At 44.4% G+C, this 17,899-nt stretch overlaps 3 protein-coding genes across 3 annotated transcripts; all 3 read left to right on the plus strand.

Moving 5' to 3' along the window:
- Window positions 1–1,083: 1,083 nt before the first annotated feature.
- Window positions 1,084–9,233, plus strand: LOC120675389 (single myb histone 4-like). The gene is made up of 6 exons (XM_039956600.1): window positions 1,084–1,334; window positions 4,136–4,323; window positions 4,849–4,933; window positions 7,315–7,398; window positions 8,571–8,871; window positions 8,974–9,233. The coding sequence occupies exons 1-6, from the start codon at window positions 1,185–1,187 to the stop codon at window positions 9,021–9,023; spliced, it is 858 nt and encodes a 285-aa protein (XP_039812534.1). The 5' UTR covers window positions 1,084–1,184; the 3' UTR covers window positions 9,024–9,233.
- Window positions 9,234–10,147: 914 nt separating this feature from the next.
- LOC120675339 (glycylpeptide N-tetradecanoyltransferase 1) lies at window positions 10,148–12,027 on the plus strand. The gene is made up of 2 exons (XM_039956528.1): window positions 10,148–11,651; window positions 11,736–12,027. Exon 1 carries the CDS (start codon window positions 10,290–10,292, stop codon window positions 11,601–11,603), a length of 1,314 nt encoding a protein of 437 aa, XP_039812462.1. The 5' UTR covers window positions 10,148–10,289; the 3' UTR covers window positions 11,604–11,651; window positions 11,736–12,027.
- A 2,084-nt stretch (window positions 12,028–14,111) lies between these two features.
- LOC120675367 (probable magnesium transporter NIPA9) lies at window positions 14,112–17,595 on the plus strand. Its single transcript, XM_039956571.1, has 9 exons — window positions 14,112–14,363; window positions 14,468–14,566; window positions 14,663–14,792; window positions 14,937–15,025; window positions 15,234–15,290; window positions 15,358–15,416; window positions 15,570–15,690; window positions 16,382–16,530; window positions 17,135–17,595. The coding sequence occupies exons 1-9, from the start codon at window positions 14,253–14,255 to the stop codon at window positions 17,349–17,351; spliced, it is 1,032 nt and encodes a 343-aa protein (XP_039812505.1). The 5' UTR covers window positions 14,112–14,252; the 3' UTR covers window positions 17,352–17,595.
- The last annotated feature ends 304 nt before the right edge of the window (window positions 17,596–17,899 follow it).

The following is a 17,899-nucleotide window of genomic DNA, read 5'->3' on the forward strand; positions in this document are numbered from 1 at the left end:
AGGTAGGAATTAGAAGAAGAGAGAAACTATGTAATACAGCTCGCCAACCACTCACGCCAGACGTGTACTGCAGAACGTAGCTTCCTATAGCGGCAGCTCCAAGCATCAAACATCGTGCAACACTTTCCTGAGAACATTAGTCGAGGAAAGGGCACGTTGATCGAAGATCCGTGCATTGCGCCCTTTCCAACGTGCCAAAGAATTAGGAGAAGCATATCAACATGCACTTGTTTCCATTTTGTTGGAACCACAAACGTGGGTATGTGTCATATAGATATTTCTTAAAGGATAATCTATCATCTCTTAATAAAATACGTGCTCAGACACATTCGTTAAAAAAAAGAGCACAACCCTAACGCATTTTGATTATTTCACTAAAAGAATTGATGAGGGGACCTTAAATAACACCAAGTTTTGCTATTTTCATAAGAGAGAAATATTTTGTGCCTCATCTTTGGTACATAGTCGATGGTTGAGTTCGTACAACTATTTGTATTGTAAGTTCACAAATTCAACTTGAAGAGATTGCCCTATTTTTTGTTTTCCTCCAAGTCAAACCCTGCACATTCTCCATAAGTGAAAGTGTTAGCAAAGTGGACGTTTTAGTTTACTGCTAAAAACTTATTGTGTACATTTTCAGAATTTGAACACTGTATTTACTTAATGATTAGTAGGATAAGACTTCTAATTTCACAAAATTTCATAAATCATATTTTTTTCATTAATGCATTTTTAGTGTTGAGCGTGCTTTTTTAATACTATCATATCGATATCAAAATCTGCAGTGTCTCTTTGCATAGCGTCGATTTTGTACCACTTGAAAGTGTGTTTCTATGAAAGCTTATTACAATACAGTGTGTTTAATGTTTCTTAGAAATCATTGCTTCAAAAGTGTAGTTTTGTTACATTTTTACTATTATAGCTGGCCTTTTGAAAAAAATGAAGTTATTTTGTGTCTAGCGAGACACGCATAAGATTATAAAACTTTATAAAATTATGAACTGGAGCTTCTCAAGAATCAGAACACAGATGCCAACTGCAAGTATGCAACAAATAAAAGAAAAAAAAAACTTGGGGGGGGGGGGGGGTAGAAAAAACCTGTTTGTTTAGATGGGTTAGGGTTTCTGCGTCGGCTAGTTTGGACGCAGGAGACCACAGGGGAGAGGCAAGGAGCAGCACGGGCGATGGGCGCGCCGAAGCAGAAGTGGACGTCGGAGGAGGAGGATGCGCTCCGCCGCGGCGTGCTCAAGCACGGAGCCGGCAAGTGGCGGACCATCCAGAAGGACCCCGAGTTCAGCCCAGTCCTCTCGTCCCGCTCCAACATCGACCTCAAGGTACCTTCCCCTGCAACTCTGCCGCCGCTCCTCCTGTACCCTACTGCCATGGAGCTACCCGCCCGCGTCCTCCAGATCTTAAACCCCCGAATACTTTGCTCCTGAGTCCTGACTCGTGCCTATGGCGCTCGTGATGTTTCGTGCGTCGTCTGGTTTCTGAGCGTTCGGTGCTTTTCCCCTGCATCTCGGCCGCTCTGTTAGCTGTATGGTGGTTCTAGGATGCTTGGTAGTTCCCCTGGTGCAGTTTCGTCGGTAGCAGATTTGGGGCATCGAAGACGAGATTTTTGGTTTTGGGAACTGATAAATGTAAGCGAAGGTTGAAATGGTGGCCCTCTGCTGCGTTTGCCTATTGGATGCTGTGATGTGATTTTGTACCCAATGACAATGATGTTGTGGGCGTGGCGGTAGTGGATGAGCGGTGTGGGATTGTATATGGCAGTGTGAATGTTTTATGATCTGGGCTGCATGGCACAAATTTGAGTTGTCCTCATATTCATGATTCATGAACAGTTGATAATCCTATAGTCGAATTCAGTAGTGTTGCTGGTCACAGGATGAACCAGATTTTCAGGAAGAAGCAAATCACAAGACAGATTACTTGTGATTGCCTCTTGCCCATCAATGCAGCCTTTATGCCATTGCTTATTAGGAATCTACTTTATCGTATGGGAACCATTTTCTTGCTTCTCAACATTGTTTGGATTTGTCTGTGTTCCTGATCATGTGTTAATTGACTTATTTTCTCAAGTGATTTCAAATATCTGATTCACTCTGTTTTATGGGAAATGCAAGCATACGAGTGCAGAGCCACTATAGCTCTTGGGAATAGGATTCTGAGTGATAAATTTGTTGGATATCCTGGTATCGGTACCACATTATCCCCCCCTCCCTTGTTGGGTGGACAGATATTGGCCTCAATAAGTGGCTTAAGGTTTCCAACCTTTGCAATTAAGGCCTTTGATATGTTAGTTGATACGTTCATTCTCTGCTACACGGTGTTATCCTCTAACCCTTCCATTGCTGCACGCACACTAAGAAATATAAGAAATCCACCAATCTAGCCTGACCAATCGCTCAGGTGTATCCAGCTTGAATATGTACTGATTGGTCATCGCACATCTCGTCACCTTGATCCTCCTGCAGTCGTCGTTGCGTTCCTCCTTGTGCGGATAGCCCAACAGTGCACAAGAGTACATCAATTTTAGCAATAACAACAAATGAATATTGCACCTTGCCTTCAAGATGTGAATTCTTATGCTCACATAGGCCATGAAACTGTTGCCAGATGACTGATACGAATTTCTTTGTCTCCTGGAACACATATTCCTTAGGTGAACACATATGTTTGAACCTCAGAATCACTGCACTCCATTCAATAGAAAAAAAACATTGAATGATATCGTTCTCCTTGGTATGTAATTCACACGTCTTGCTTCTGTTGACTCGTCTTCTCAATAACTCTAGTAAGAATAGCAATCCTGTTAACAACCTACATGAAGATGTTTTAGAAAAAAAGGCTGCGTGCAGGTGCAGGTGCAGGTGCAGAGCGGACGTGACACTTCCACTATGAAAAAGTTCAGGTTCCGACGCTACAGTCCAGGCCAGCCTCTGCTGCACGTTTTAATTTTACTGTTGAGATTCTGATAGGACCAATGAAAAGACCAGGAAATTATTAAATAATGTGTTGCAATAACAAATGCTAAGACAGGCAGATGTACACTACCGACTACTCCTTTTGCACATCACGGGCAGCATGGACATGGTCGATTGATGCTGTGCACCCTCCCAAGCATAGAAATTGATAGGAATCTTTTAAAAAAAAATTGATAGGATAACTAGCTAGTAATTTGTGAGTATCAGTTGAATGAAGGTGTAAACAGCCTTGATCGGTCGCTGCAGTGACTGTTAAGTTGTTGGTTTCACAGAGACCATGGTAGGTGCCGAATTAGACAAGAGAGGAGTACTAGATTAGAGTTATGCGTGGCATCTTATCGTAGACGAATGAATGGATGAATGAGCTCGGGATAGGATAGACGACGAAAAGACTAAAGGCTAGTAGTTTGTATGAGCTGCAGCTTTTGGAGCTTTTCTAAAAAGTCGTTGCTGTCATTTAGATGATGCTTCTAACTTTCTAGGCTCAAAACGCTAGAATAAAACTGTACGCTGTATTGGCATACAGTTTAGCATAAACGAAAAGACTAAACGAGGAGGAAGTTTCATCTCTATGAAATCTCAAGTGGCAGACTGACAGTTTAGAAAATTGAATTATTAGTGGTGCTGCAAATTCTTACACAAATCAAAACCAGCATTTATTTTCTTATAGCAACATCTTCTCACTAGAGTGGATTTGGAAATTCAATTTTGTACACCTCTTGTTTTTTTGTCCTTCCCTGAGTCCATAATGGGAACAAGGCACATCAGCATGTGTTGATCAAATGATTAAAACTGTTTCATGAGTCTGTAAAGATGCTTCTAAAGACTGCAATCACATGATATAGGTATTTTGGGACCTTTTTTTAGTCAATCAACCAGTTCAATTTTCATGTACATTTAAGCAAGTTACAGGAACACGGCGTATTTCTTGTGTTTTTGCCTATAAGAAATATGGATAAACATTGTAACTGTTTTCCATCTACAATCCGACAAAATGTATCTGCGAGAAGTAAGATAATTTGTTGTAGCAATGCTATCATTTGATGTACATTAGAAAAGTGTGTCAGTTCAGTTATACTGTGCAGCTTGCACTATGGTTGTAGGTCTTTGTTTTAGTTCTCTTTGTGATATTCTGTTTTGTATTTCAGGACAAATGGAGGAATCTAAGTTTCAGTGCAAGTGGAATGGGTTCAAGGGATAAAACGAAAAGGACAACTGGACCCTCATGTTCCCCATCGTCTACCTCACAGGCTTCGGCTGTCCCAGTGGCAAATAAAGTTGCTGAAGCTCCACCAGATGCTGAGAAAAAGCAACAGGAAGTGAAACCTCAACCAAAGTTAGTCTCTCATTATTTTCACACTGAAGTCTAGTTAATCTGCTATCGTATCTTTAAATGCCTAGTTATTCTGTACTGTAGATAGAAATTCTGATTAAAAATGCCTTGATTCAGGGGTGATTGCATGATCACATGTTGGTTATACTTCTGAGTGAAATCAAGGATGTCTCTAATCACCTCATGCCAGATAGTTGCCTATATTCTCTGTCTTTAGGAGGAATATAACTCTATATGTTTTTGAATGATATGTCACTTGAACTTCCATTAGATTGAAGAACATCTGGGTTAAACAAAGCACTTGTGCATTGGAAATGCAAACATAAGAGTGGACATGGTTTAACAGGAATATTTGTGGACAAATCAACCATTATGTAGAGAGAACTTAAATAAGACTGTCAAGATATAAGCCAACCCTATGGTGGAAGAGTTGAAGAATGCAGCAATGATTCCCATTCCATTTTATTTAAGTTATTATGGTTCTGATTAACTCCGGAATCTGATCACGGTGTCCAATTTGTCTGCTAGGTATGGTGCCATGATCCTGGAAGCTCTTTCGGAGTTGAATGAGCCAAATGGTACAGAACTTACTGAAATCTGCAGCTTCATAGAGGTTTGATATCTGCACTAATTGTTCTCATTTGATTTCATTGTTTTGCAGCAGTTATTTGTTGTCTGTTTGAGAGTTCAGTCAAGTTTTAGTTGCTCCTAACTATGTACTGCTTATGACTCTGATATACAACTGACTCAACACTCAATAATTTCTGTTGCATGATTTGTCTGTAGGGAAAAAATTGTTTAATTTTGAAGACTCTTTTTTTTAGAGGATTTTGTTGGTTATAATAGCTAACTTGGATGACACACACACACAAAAAACACGACCTGCGAGGGGCAAGCCCCCCCCCCCCCCCAGCATTAATGTAAGAAGACCTCTCACGTAGGCCGAGAAAACCTCCGAACCCCTGCCCTTGCATTACACAGTGGCGTCATAACCCATACCGTAACTCGTGTGAGAGCAGGCCGGGGTGAGCTGGGACCTATTTCCATGCGCTTTGGCGTGTAGGTAGACAAGGGGATTTTTTTTAACCTCAGCCTGAAATTTGCTCTCACTGGGAGTCGAACCCAGGACCTGAGGAGTGCTACTGAGGCCACCTAATCAATCCGGCTAGGCAACTGTTCGCAACTTGGATGTCACAAAACACTAACTTTTTTTATGCACATGGATCATGAATGTCTAAGAAAAAGTTAGCCGTCACCTAATCTTCAGTACTATCTCTAGGTTGGTAAAGGAAGTCATTTCAGACATTCTCTAAAAATAACTTTGACCACTATCTTTTTGCTATAAAAAATTATAAAATATAGTCAAAATGTATGTCGTGGTGTGCAAACTCACAGCCGGGTGGCGTAGTGCACCCGCCTAAACCTAGAGGATGAGTACTCGGGGGTTAGCTAGGATTAGCTCAATCTCCGTGGAAGAACACGATGAACACAATAGGTTTAGAGTGGTTCGGGCCGCCGAAGCGTAATACCCTACGTCCACTGTGTGTTGTATTGCTTGCGCTCTCAAGAGGCTGAGAACGGGATTGTTCGGAGTGAATCCGAGCTTGTGTTGTGTCTGCCTTTTTCCTGGCCTTCGAGTCTTAGAAAATCCCGAGTGTGCAGCGAGCGCCTCCCTTTTATATCTCAAGGGAGGCGCGTACATAGCCGTTGGGTCCCCGACAAGTGGGCCCAACGATGTAGTATAAAATAACATACTGTACAGACATTATAGCGTTGCAGGCGACGGAGATCTTGTTCCTGGATTTCCTTGCTCTGCCCATGGGAATCTTCCGTCCGGCATAGCCATGCCCTGTCTTGTCGAAACGGCGCCAGGGCGTAGCTTGCGGCGTAGCCTGCCGCGTAGCTGAACGGGCCGTGTAGCTTGCGGCGTAGGTGGTATGATGAAAATGTGCCGTGCCGTCGTATCCATTTAATGCGGCAGACGGGTCTGCGCGGATGCGGCGCATGCGGCTGCACTGTGTACCTCGGTAATATGCGGTCTACAGTGAGGCCTGACAAAAGCTGCCCCGCGTACCGCGGCGACAGAGCACGCCTCAACCACCTGCATTGAATGCGGTGGGTGGGCAAGTCTTCCAGCGGAAGACTCTCGTCCGCGCCTGCGCCTGCGGGACACGTGGCGCCCGGACAACGCCCCGGCGGTATATTGGTTCTACGCGCGTGGGAGGTCCAGACGGACGCGGGGAGGTCGAGCCCTCGGCTGTTGGCGCGGAGCTTCCCCTCCTCAGGGACACGTGGCGTCACCGGACCCGTCCCAGAGCGGGGAACGGGTCCGGGGCCGTTGGCCCGGTGAGGTAAGAGCCTGACCCCCTGGGGCCCGGCTGCTCCGCCTCTTAGGGCATAGTTATGGATGACTACGCGAGTCCTGCCTTGCTGTAGTAGAAGTGGGTATCCCTGCTACAGGGTACCGACAATGTACTTTTGTGAAACTACATTTCAAGATGAATCTACCTACATCACTTTCATATTCTCAAACTCAACCTTAAAGAATTTATTTATAGTCAAAGTTTAAAATGTTTGACTTAAGACAAACTCAAAACGACTTCCTTTTCGGATACGGAGGGAGTACGTGTAAAATGTGTGCTCAATTCTGATGACACATTCGATAGATGCCATGCACATGCCATTTTTTTTTATTTGAGCTCCATGGAAGCCTTTTGAAGTGCCGTGTTTCTACAGGAGCTGTTTTGCACTTTGGTACTCTTATTAGGAGCAATATGGTGGAAGTGCTTTATTCTGTACTATTATTAGGAGCAATATGGTGGAAGTGCTTTATTCTGTACTATTATTAGGAGCAATATGGCAATCACGCTCTGTTATTTCCTTTCCATACCTGATGTACATGTATATCTCGTTTTTATGCTTTATTTATATATCGCTTAGTATATTCCTAGAATGATGCTAAATTGCTTATGCTATCATTGGTACCATATGCAGCAAAAACATGGAGTGCCAACAACCTTTAGAAGAGCGATTGGTACAAAGTTACGGCGACTTGTAGATTCAAAAAAAATTGAAAAGGTGAATCTTCCTTCCTTATCCTAGACTATAGATTTCCCCCTTATCATTTCCTTATCATCTGAGTCTGGCTTACCTGTTCACCTTTGCAATCCCGTTGGATGGCCAAGGATGGCATGATTCCAACCATATGCATGTTATAGTTTATCCCATAGATTGGACTGAAATCCTACATGTTGTGAACCCATCCAAATGAACCCTTGGTGTCCCATTGGCTTTTTCACTTAGTTGACAAATGGGGCTGCATTTCATCTAGGGAGAATATTTGTGAGAATACGATGGGAGGATAGGGAAACCTCATTGATTAATATTCACAGCAGATATTTACTTTGGAATTTGGATTCAAAATGTATTTCTTTATACTGTATATGGAGCACATGCAATATTCTGGAATTAATTAAGTAACTATACTAAAGGGCCAAGATTTGGGGCCTCCTCATGAGTCGCGGCCACACGCGGGCCCGTGCACTGTTCATGCGGGTCCCACATACTATTCACGTGGGGCCCACGTGGGCCCACGTACTATTCAGGCGGGGCCCACGTGGGACCCATGTACTATTCAGGCGGGACCCACGTGGGACCCATGTACTATTCAGGCGGGACCTACGTGGGCCCACGATTCTATTAAGTTAGTCTCTTTATCTCAAAAAAAAATTCCTTCCATTATTTGACAATACAAAATATATTTAACTACTTCCTACATACAAAAATAATAACTAAACTTAGTATACTATATTTATATGTGGTAGTTGTACTACTTCTTGAGTTTTGATTTCCCTCCGTAAACCCACAAAATATAATTAAACTGTTCATTCATTTCTAATCTTACTTTTTTTTCCTACTAAAGTAATTAAACTATACCTACTGACACAAAAAAAATACTAAGGAAAAATTATCTGTACCTCTATACTACAATGCTTGAGATTGGCGCGCTCTCAGACACAAAACTACTATGCCCGCTTTACTGTAATTTTTAGATCTAACTCAATACATCGATCCGATGTTGTTTCGAACATAGTAACAGATAATATCTTTCTATTAATATTTTAGGTCCACGTTTTTGGTACAGGCGCGCGTAGCGCGCCAACCTGCCTAGTCCATAATATAATCTCCGGGGCATCTAAAACTGTATGCAACAAGTGCTAATCTAATTACATCCTCTTATCTAAATACAGGTTGATACTAAGTCCTATAGGCTCACCGATTCCTTTGCGACAAGAACTCCAGCTCCAATAAAAGCTTCAGCTCCAAAACAGAAGGATCCATCCAAGCCATCAAAGGTGTCAAAGAACCTAGGATTGTTTGCCACCTCCAGCCCTGCACTAGAGGCAGCCATTGCGGCAGCAGCCAAAGTAGCTGATGCAGAGGTGAAAGCACATGATGCACATGATCAGATGATGGAGGCAGAAAGGATCCTCAAGATGGCTGAGGAGACGGAGTCTCTCCTCACGATTGCAGCAGAGATCTATGATCGATGTACTTCATCTTCTTCGTTGTCCATCATATGTTGCCTTTCACTATGACTTCTCTCTTTTTTTTTTGTTTCTTCCGTCATCTGACTTCGTGCTGATGGTTCAGGTTCAAGGGGAGAGATAACCACATTAAATCCGGCGCAAAGGGAGGCCTGAAACCTACCGGAGACCTCTGTTCTCATGTACATGGATAGGTTGTCCTGGATTATCTGCCCATATTGCTCCTGTGTTGTATAATTTAAGTGTTTGTGCTGTACTTGGGATATCGGGTTAAACTAAATGACACCAGTGCACTGCCTGACATCAATCTTTTAATGATTTGTAGAGATGTAGTCGCATCTTGCCATGCCTGCGTCACTTCATACAGTGATCGTGAATCTTGATGGCACTTTGTTTTTTGTTTTTTTTTTGTTGACATGATCAGAGGACAGGGAACGAAGTAAATTATACTGAGAATCTTTATAGAAAAGGGTACCAATGAATTAGGGCAGGAAGGCAAGGTTTTCCTTGTTTATCATAAACTATACAAACTGTGCCGCGAATCACTTGTATCTTTCACTTCGACAATGTTGTGCGCTGTTTAACCCTTGTTCCACACGATTGTGGGAATTTTTCTTTCACTGATGCTTAACCTGAAATCTGTGACATGGTTGATGTCCTTTGCCAAAAGAAAGCTCCTATAAAGCAGATTCGCCAATTACTGCCTTGTGCCCTGCAATTTGCTTTTATACGTTAGTTTCGACTTTCGTGTTACTTAGGAATATGTGCTAGGACTGGCGTATAACTCGAATGTGTGTTTGTTTGGATGGGCTAAAGTTAAGTGATAAACTTTAGCTTCTATTATCACTTATCCTTTTGTTAAAGTTTTTGAATTTTGATGAAAGTTTAGTCTATCCCATTAGCACTTCCATTTGGGTAGAACAGTTGGATAGAACAGTTCTAAACCTTAACACTTTAGGACATTAGTACATGGATAAAAACTCCCTATAAATGGATCTGGATATTTCTTGCTATAAGGAAGTCCCGGTTCGCTATTAAAAATCTGGTGTCTGAACAGCGTAAATCAGTGTTTTTATGAGCGATCTTTCTCTCAAAAAAAAATCATCGACACATATGCAAAGTTACCGGTTAAAATGTTACGGTACGATATTTTAATTACGTACATCTTCATTGCCGTAGTTAACAAAGTGCTTTACAGCTTTGGTGACGCTGAAGGCTCTACTAGGAAAAGAAAATATATTAAAACGCCTCTTTTGGCTGGGCTTTGCTAATTCCTACGCTGACGAGGGACGGAGCCACGGAGGGAGGAGCCCACGAGGCGAGATCTGCCCACTGCCCCTCGCGTTCCCCTCTCCCCTGCGTCGTCGTCTCTTCTCCCCCCAAATCCCCCGAACCCTACCGCCGATCCGGGCCCAGATCGCCATGGCCGCCCCCAACAGCAACGATGCAGCCAACGCCAGCGCCAGCGCCAGCGGCACCGCCCCCGCCGGCGAGGAGGACACCTCCATCGAGGCGCTGGCGCGGCGCGTGCAGGAGCATATGACCCTCGCCTCCAACCCCACCGCCCGCCGCCACAAGTTCTGGGAGACTCAGCCCGTCGGCCAGTTCCGCGACGCCGCCGACACGTCGCTCCCGGATGGCCCCATCGAGCCGCCGACGCCGCTCTCCGAGGTGCGCGCCGACCCCTACCCGCTCCCCGCCGCCTTCGAGTGGCTCACCTGCGATCTCGACGACGACGCGCTCCTCGCCGACCTCTACTCGCTGCTCGCCCACAACTACGTTGAGGACGACGAGAACATGTTCCGCTTCAACTACTCCCCGGCCTTCCTCCGCTGGGCGCTCAAGCCGCCATCCTTCTTCCGCGCCTGGCACATCGGCGTCCGCGCCAAGGAGTCGAAGAAGCTCGTCGCCTTCATATCGGGCGTTCCCGCGCGCATCCGCGCCCGCGATGACGTCGTCCGCATGGCCGAGATCAACTTCCTCTGCGTCCACAAGAAGCTTCGATCCAAGCGCCTCGCACCCGTCCTCATCCGCGAGGTCACCCGCCGCGTCCACCAGGAGAACATCTGGCAGGCTGCATACACCGCAGGGGTCGTCCTCCCAACCCCCATCACCACCTGCCGCTACTGGCACCGATCCCTCAACCCTAAGAAGCTCATCGATGTTGGGTTTTCTCGCCTTGGTCCGCGCATGACCATGAGCCGCACTGTCCGGCTCTACAAGCTGCCTGATGCGCCGCTCACCCCTGGATTCCGCCGGATGGAGCTCCGGGATGTTGCTGCTGTCACAAGGCTGCTGAGGGCCTACCTTGCAAAGTTTGTGGTGGCGCCTGATTTCGATGAGGTGGATGTGGAGCACTGGCTGCTGCCGCAGGAGGATGTGGTGGACAGCTACCTTGTTGAGAGCCCTGAGACGCATGAGGTCACAGATTTCTGCAGCTTTTACACGCTGCCGTCATCTGTGCTGAACAATGCTAACTATGCGACGCTCAAGGCTGCATACTCGTATTACAATGTTTCCACCAAAACCCCATTGCAGCAGCTGATGAACGACGCGCTAATTGTTGCCAAGCAGAAGAACTATGATGTGTTCAATGCTCTTGATGTCATGGAGAATGAGCCATTCCTCAAGGAGCTCAAGTTTGGTCCTGGAGATGGGCAGCTCCACTATTACCTCTACAACTACCGGATTCGCAATGGCATCAAGCCTTCAGAGCTTGGCCTTGTACTGCTATAGGCAGTCCAATCAGGACAGTCCTCAGTTTACACCTGTACTTCACAGCAGGTACTCCTTGTGTTACTGGTTTAGTATGTGTGTTTTGTGATTGCAATACCCAGGTGATGATTTATGGTCCTCTGCATGCTGTAGGTTGTTCACTGTGCAATCTGGTGGTTTCTCATTTTGTTTATCGGGGTAGTGATTCTCCTTGATATGATTGCCATGGCCATTGATGGGAGTCCAAGATGATTTGCAAACGAGGAGTCTTGAATTAGAAATCCTTTTCTTCATTTAAGATTATTGTTTCCCATTAGTGACATTTTGTGTGCGTGGTCGAAATATGTATGATGGCACTGAGTTTACCAAGAAATTTTGATAGAACTTGTGATATCGATGTCATTCATATGCTGTGTTGTTATGGTTGCCCATGTATATGTCTTGATGCCCCTGTTCTTTCAACGCTGCCCCTAATTTTGATTATTTTCGTTTTGGTTTTTGATGTTTTGTGAGTAATATGCTTTGTCCACATTGTGCACTACCAGAAACGGACCAACTGTGGCCTGTGGAATGTCATAACTCATTTGCCCTCTAGGTTGCGACTTGTTTCCAACAGTAATACTCAATACCTCATTGGTTGCAGCACCGAGGCACTTTTCCAACTTAGTTTGCTGTATCCTCTTTCTACAAATTGGTGTTCTAGCTTTCTCAGTTTGGAGTGGTATCATCGTCTTGTGGTGGGCATGAATGCTTTGGGATAATATTAGCTGGTCATACTTGTACCCATGTCCAGCTAGATGGCCTACCTAACTATTCTACTTCTGAACTTTGCATGCAACAGTCGCTTGAAGTTGCAAAGCATTCTCTTGTGTGGAATTGTAGCTCCATTTCATTGTCACAAGCTCACAATAGTTCATAAAAAACCCAGAACTTTATTTGCTGCATACTTGTACAATTCTAGTTATGATTTGTGATTGGCCTTTGATGCACTGCATTGTCAAGCTGACTATATAATTATAAATGCAGTTAGATATATAATTTTTAAGTGACGATCTTCAAATCCGTGTGACGTTTTTTCTGCTTAATATGATGTCTTTGTACGGAAACTTATGTGCTTAGCGACCTGTTTTACCTGCGTTTTAAGACTTCATGGTGATTCAGGAAGCAAAGCCTGAAAAACAGTAGGCCCGTTCTGAATTCATCATGATCCAATTTGTGTGCTAGAACATCAGATAATACTGGACATATCCTGCAGCACACTTACAAAACGTCAGCATCAGTTCTGTAACCTGCTGGGAACAGCTCTTGCAAGGTGGTCGTGATTTTATATGGATTTGAGGATTGTCAACTTGGCCACTTGGGGTAGCTTCCAGGGATTCCTCGTTTGGTACGCGTAGCTATGGCTGTGTTACCCTTGTCAGCTAATTGTTCACGGAAATTCTCCCTTGACAGTTTGTGTCAAGTGATCTCCGTTACCCCGGCGTCAAAGATGATGTTGATTTTACTTGTTTTTCGTTTGTTCAATCCCAGTGGCTTGTTTGGTTAGCTCTTACTGATCCGCCATTGCGAAGTGTCTTGCTACTTCCTCTGCGCGTGTCGCATGACTCAACACAACACGTATTGAGTCACTGGATTCGTTGAAATCATTGACCAGATTCGCCAGAATTCGAGAAATACGAAATGTTGGGCTAAAATCTGCCAAGCGGCCCCTTCCAAATCCCGAAAGCCCAAAATTTAAGCCCAGGCAGTGGAAACTGTACTGTATCTGTATGCGATAGAACATGGGGGAGAATATACTCGAGCCGCGAACTTCGCCGTCCCGTCCCGCTCCCGCACACGCGACCCGCCACCAGCAGCAACGAGCCAACGAGCCACACCCCCAACAGCGGCGCGCGGCAGCAGCTGCAAGCACGGTGCACGGGCGCGCGGCCGAGAAAAGCGCAGCCCTGCCACGACAGGGTTCCCTTACCGGTGGGAACCGGTCCGGTTCAAACCGAACCGGTCCGGTTTCGGTTTGGGCCGGTACCAAACCGGTACAAATTCAAAATTCAAATTTGAATTCAAAAAAAATAAAAAATTCCTAAAAAATTCCTAAAAATATTTTAAGGTGCGACGAATCTAATGGTGTCAAATTTTCTCAAAAATTCATTCGTTTAACATACTTTTCAAGCATTTAAATTTAAAACAAAAAAGAAAAAGAAAAAATGAGACGGCCCATTAAGGCCCACTTGATAAACCGGTCTAACCAGCCGGTAAATCGGTCAAACCGGCCGGCAAACCGGTCTAACCGGCTGGTATACTGGTTGCACATGCGATTTTAAATTTGGATTTGAATTCAAACCGGCCGGTAAACCGGTCTAACCGACCGGTATACCGGTACGAACCGATTGAACTGAGTTTTTTAAATTCAAATTTAAATTTAACCGGTTTCTACCGTAACCGGTCAAACCGATCCGGTTTACTAGAATCGGAGTGCTCCGGTTTGGGGTTAGAAAAAAAACCCTGGCCACGACTCGGCCACCTCCCTCCCTCCCTCGTGGTCTTGCTCCTGCTTCTCCACACCTCCAAAAAGTCTAGTAAAATAGAAGGGAGGCGACCCCCAATCCCTCCCCCAGACGCACGGCGCACGGAGGCGTCGGATCGGATCGGATCGGCGCCGGCGGGGGCGAGATGTGGGAGTCGGTGGCGCTGACGCTGGCGGGCACCGCCGGCAACAACATCGGCAAGGTCCTCCAGAAGAAGGGCACCCTCATCCTCCCTCCCCTCTCCCTCAAGCTCAAGGTATTCGCCCCCGCCCCCTTCCTCCGCCAGACTGCTTTCGCTCCAGATCGCGCCGCCGGGCCCCTTACGAACCGTGGCGTTCCTTTCCCTGTCCGTGCGCGCAGGTGGTCAAGGCGTACGCGTTTAACCAGCTCTGGATCAGCGGGTTCCTCATGGACATGTGCGGCGCCGCGCTCATGCTCATCGCGCTCTCCCAGGCCCCGGTACGTCTGCCGCTGTTCCTGTGCGCCCTTATTATGAGGCCGCCCTCCGAGCGGTTCGATTGCTTGTGCTGCCTCGCTGACCGCATTGCATTGCAGGTCTCCGTCGTGCAGCCCATTGCCGGCTGCGGGCTCGCGATACTCTGCGTCTTCTCCCACTTTTACCTCAAGGAGGTCATGAATGGACTCGATTGGGTTGCCATCACGCTAGCTGGTCTCGGCACCGTAGGTGAGATATTCACAACTTGGAACCTTTGCAATTTGTGCTAGTACAAATGGAATTCAAGCAGACCTTTATAGGCTCCAATGCTCCATGATGGTTTCACTGGATGGTGTTTATGGGTTTGGTTGATTGTGTGTTCTCTTGCTTCAGGAGTTGGTGTTGGAGGTGAGGAACAGAAAGTTGATCAGATACCTCTTTTCAATATACCCTGGCTAGTGCTCTCCGTTGTCATCTTGTTTGTAGGTACCATACTCTGTGCTGCATGAGTTCTAGTATTACATGACATGCACTTAAATATGTTGATATGCAATTAACTAGGCTTGTTCTGCTTCAGTTTTTTTTTCGTACCAACAAGAGTTAACAGTTACATGTGCATGCCTAATTGTGTTATGCCAATGCTTCCTGTAACCTCCATAAACAACTGACCATAGTCAATTACCATCTCAGGTACTGCTCAACACTTGGCTTCATATGTATAAAAAGCAAAGGCGTGAGCAAGAGTTGGTGAGTATTTTAAAACTCTAATGCTTGTTTGCATATTGCAAGTAATAACGCATCACATCCCTTGCAGACTGGACCTGAAGTGATTGAGGAGATCATATATGGTTTGGAATCAGGCATCTTGTTTGGGTAATTTACTACTGCCGGTTTCCTTTTATCATTCTGTATTATAGCCTTTTGTCACTGAGATGTGACTAGTATGATGGTTCCCCTTCATCACTTGCAACTCCTGTGTACTAGTATGAAGAGATCATGTGACTAACAGCATTATTACATATATAGGATTTCTTCAGTGATCTCTAAGATGGGATTTGTGATGTCCGAGATGGGTTTTCCAAAGCTTGTTGTGCCTGCTGCCATTTCTTGTAGTGTTTGCTGTAGTGCCATCGGGTTTGTGTATCAGGTATGTGTAGCTTTCTGGAGATGTTTCTACCTGGTTTGTGTCATTCAATGTAACCTTCACAGAATGTATGCTTTGTGTCTGTAGTGTTTCTAGATGACATGCAGCCATTAATTTTTCTCTTGTACCAGTTTTTGAATTGTGGGCCCGCACCTTGAAAAGCATGGTTTTGTGAAGCAGGACCAAGGCCCAAGTGGGGTGTGATTGTGAAGTGGGCCTGCAATGTGGTTGGGCAGATGGGAATTGAAAAAATATATTAATTCTTAAAAGTATGACCGACATAAGCTTTCACTATATTAAGTTTGGGGGTTATAGTGGTGTAACAATTCACTAAAAAGTTGTATAATTAATTTTTCAGTGAGATCGAGTGACTTTATTTTTTCTCTGGCAAAAATATATACCGCTTTTATGTGTAAATTGAAATTCCATGGGCACTTCCCTGAAATCTAAATTTCAAGGACATGGATTATTTGCAAATTTGAGTTGCTTGCCTCACTGCAGAAATTACTCAATTGTTATGTCTATTATAAATTGCACTGGTTTATTGGACCTATTTTATTTTTTTTCTTGAATAATTGGACCTATTTTATGAAAATGTTGTATTTTTTAGGATCAGACGCAAGGACTAGTCCAATAGTTTTCTTATATTGTTCTGATTTCATTTGTATTCTCTGTTTTTTTTTTGTTTTTGCAGACGCGAGGCCTCAAGCATGGGAGGGCAATTGTTGTATCTACATGTACATCAGTGGCATCTATAGTGTCTGGTGTGGTAGCTGGCATGATTGCACTTGACGAACATCTACCTAAAGCTCCCACAGCTCGGTTTTTTCTCTTACTTGGATGGTAATAGTTTTATGCTGCATTATATTCTCCTTCTGTACTAATCTTGCACTGCTTGATTTGGTTCTGTTCTGTGTTCTCCCTGGCTTCAATGCTTTGTTACTGCATTTCATGATTGTGTTATGGATAGCAATTTCATGTAATGCTGATTCAAAGGGCAGCACTAGCTATGCCTGCTTTGGGATGGTGTAAGGTTTCCCTGCTCTTGCTAGAATAGTAGAATTGGATAATTTCATGCGTTACAGATGTTCATGCATTATAGATAAAGTCCACAAAATTGCCAGTTGAGACTTGCGAGGTGGGCTATCTTGGATTTGATGAGGATTGTTTTTTACCACTGTCCCTGTCACATATATTTTTACTTTAATTATATATGATCATATTGCTAGTCCATTAATATTACCGATAGCCAAAGTGTCTCATGATGACCATTGCAAAATATACAACTATGTCAGCATAGGACTGAAGGCATACCTTGTCGGGGTATTCTCGACTTCTCGTTGAACAATCTTGTTCCCTCTTTCTGCTTTCTGTTTCAATTTGGATGATGCAGTTTACGAGGATGGCCTACTGCTGGAGAATCTAACAAATTAGCTGTATCCTGCAGGTTCTTTATTATCACAGGAGTGATACTACTTGTTAGTTCAACCAGATTGATTGCACGTCTACCTAGGCCTGTGCAGAAGTTTTTGAAGAGCAACATGGAGCGCACTCACAGCATTAGGAGGCCTGGTTCAGCACGAGGGAAGGACCCCATCCCAAGCACAACAATCCATACATCGTCACTACATCTACTTACCTCTCCAACAAAGGAGAAGGCCTAGCAAAATATTGCTGCTGTGGAAAATCTGTTGCAGCACCTCACATGCGTCATGTCATGATTTGATTGAGTGGTTACGTGAATTTATAAGTCTAGAGTAGCATTGAAAGTTTGGGTGGGTCACTCGTGATACTGCCCTTTATAGGTCTAACAGAAGTTTGGAAAGAAAATTACTGCAGATTTTTATCACGTCTCATCTTGTCGTTTGTCTGGTTGCCCAGTGCTAAATTCATGGCTGGTTCTGTTCAGTACTACCTATTCTCCTAAAAGATTGCCGATTGGAAGCATCATCTCTTCGTCAAATCAGCTTCGTACGTGTTGGATTTGGCAAATTTGGCAGAAAATTGAAAAAAAAATGAAGCAGTAACCCTTCATTTTTCAACAGCTCCTGGGTCCTTTACGGCTGCCCACTTTTGCTTCAAAATTTGAATTTAGAATTTTGCTCTTTTAATTTGGGCTGCAAATTAGAAGTATTGTCATAAGGGAGATCATCTTACGAGAGGCTTTTGAGGATGAAGTGGCCGAGTAACTACTACGGTACTACCCCACTCG

Source organism: Panicum virgatum, chromosome 5N (assembly GCF_016808335.1).
Source record: "Panicum virgatum strain AP13 chromosome 5N, P.virgatum_v5, whole genome shotgun sequence".
Taxonomy (NCBI): Eukaryota; Viridiplantae; Streptophyta; class Magnoliopsida; order Poales; family Poaceae; genus Panicum; species Panicum virgatum.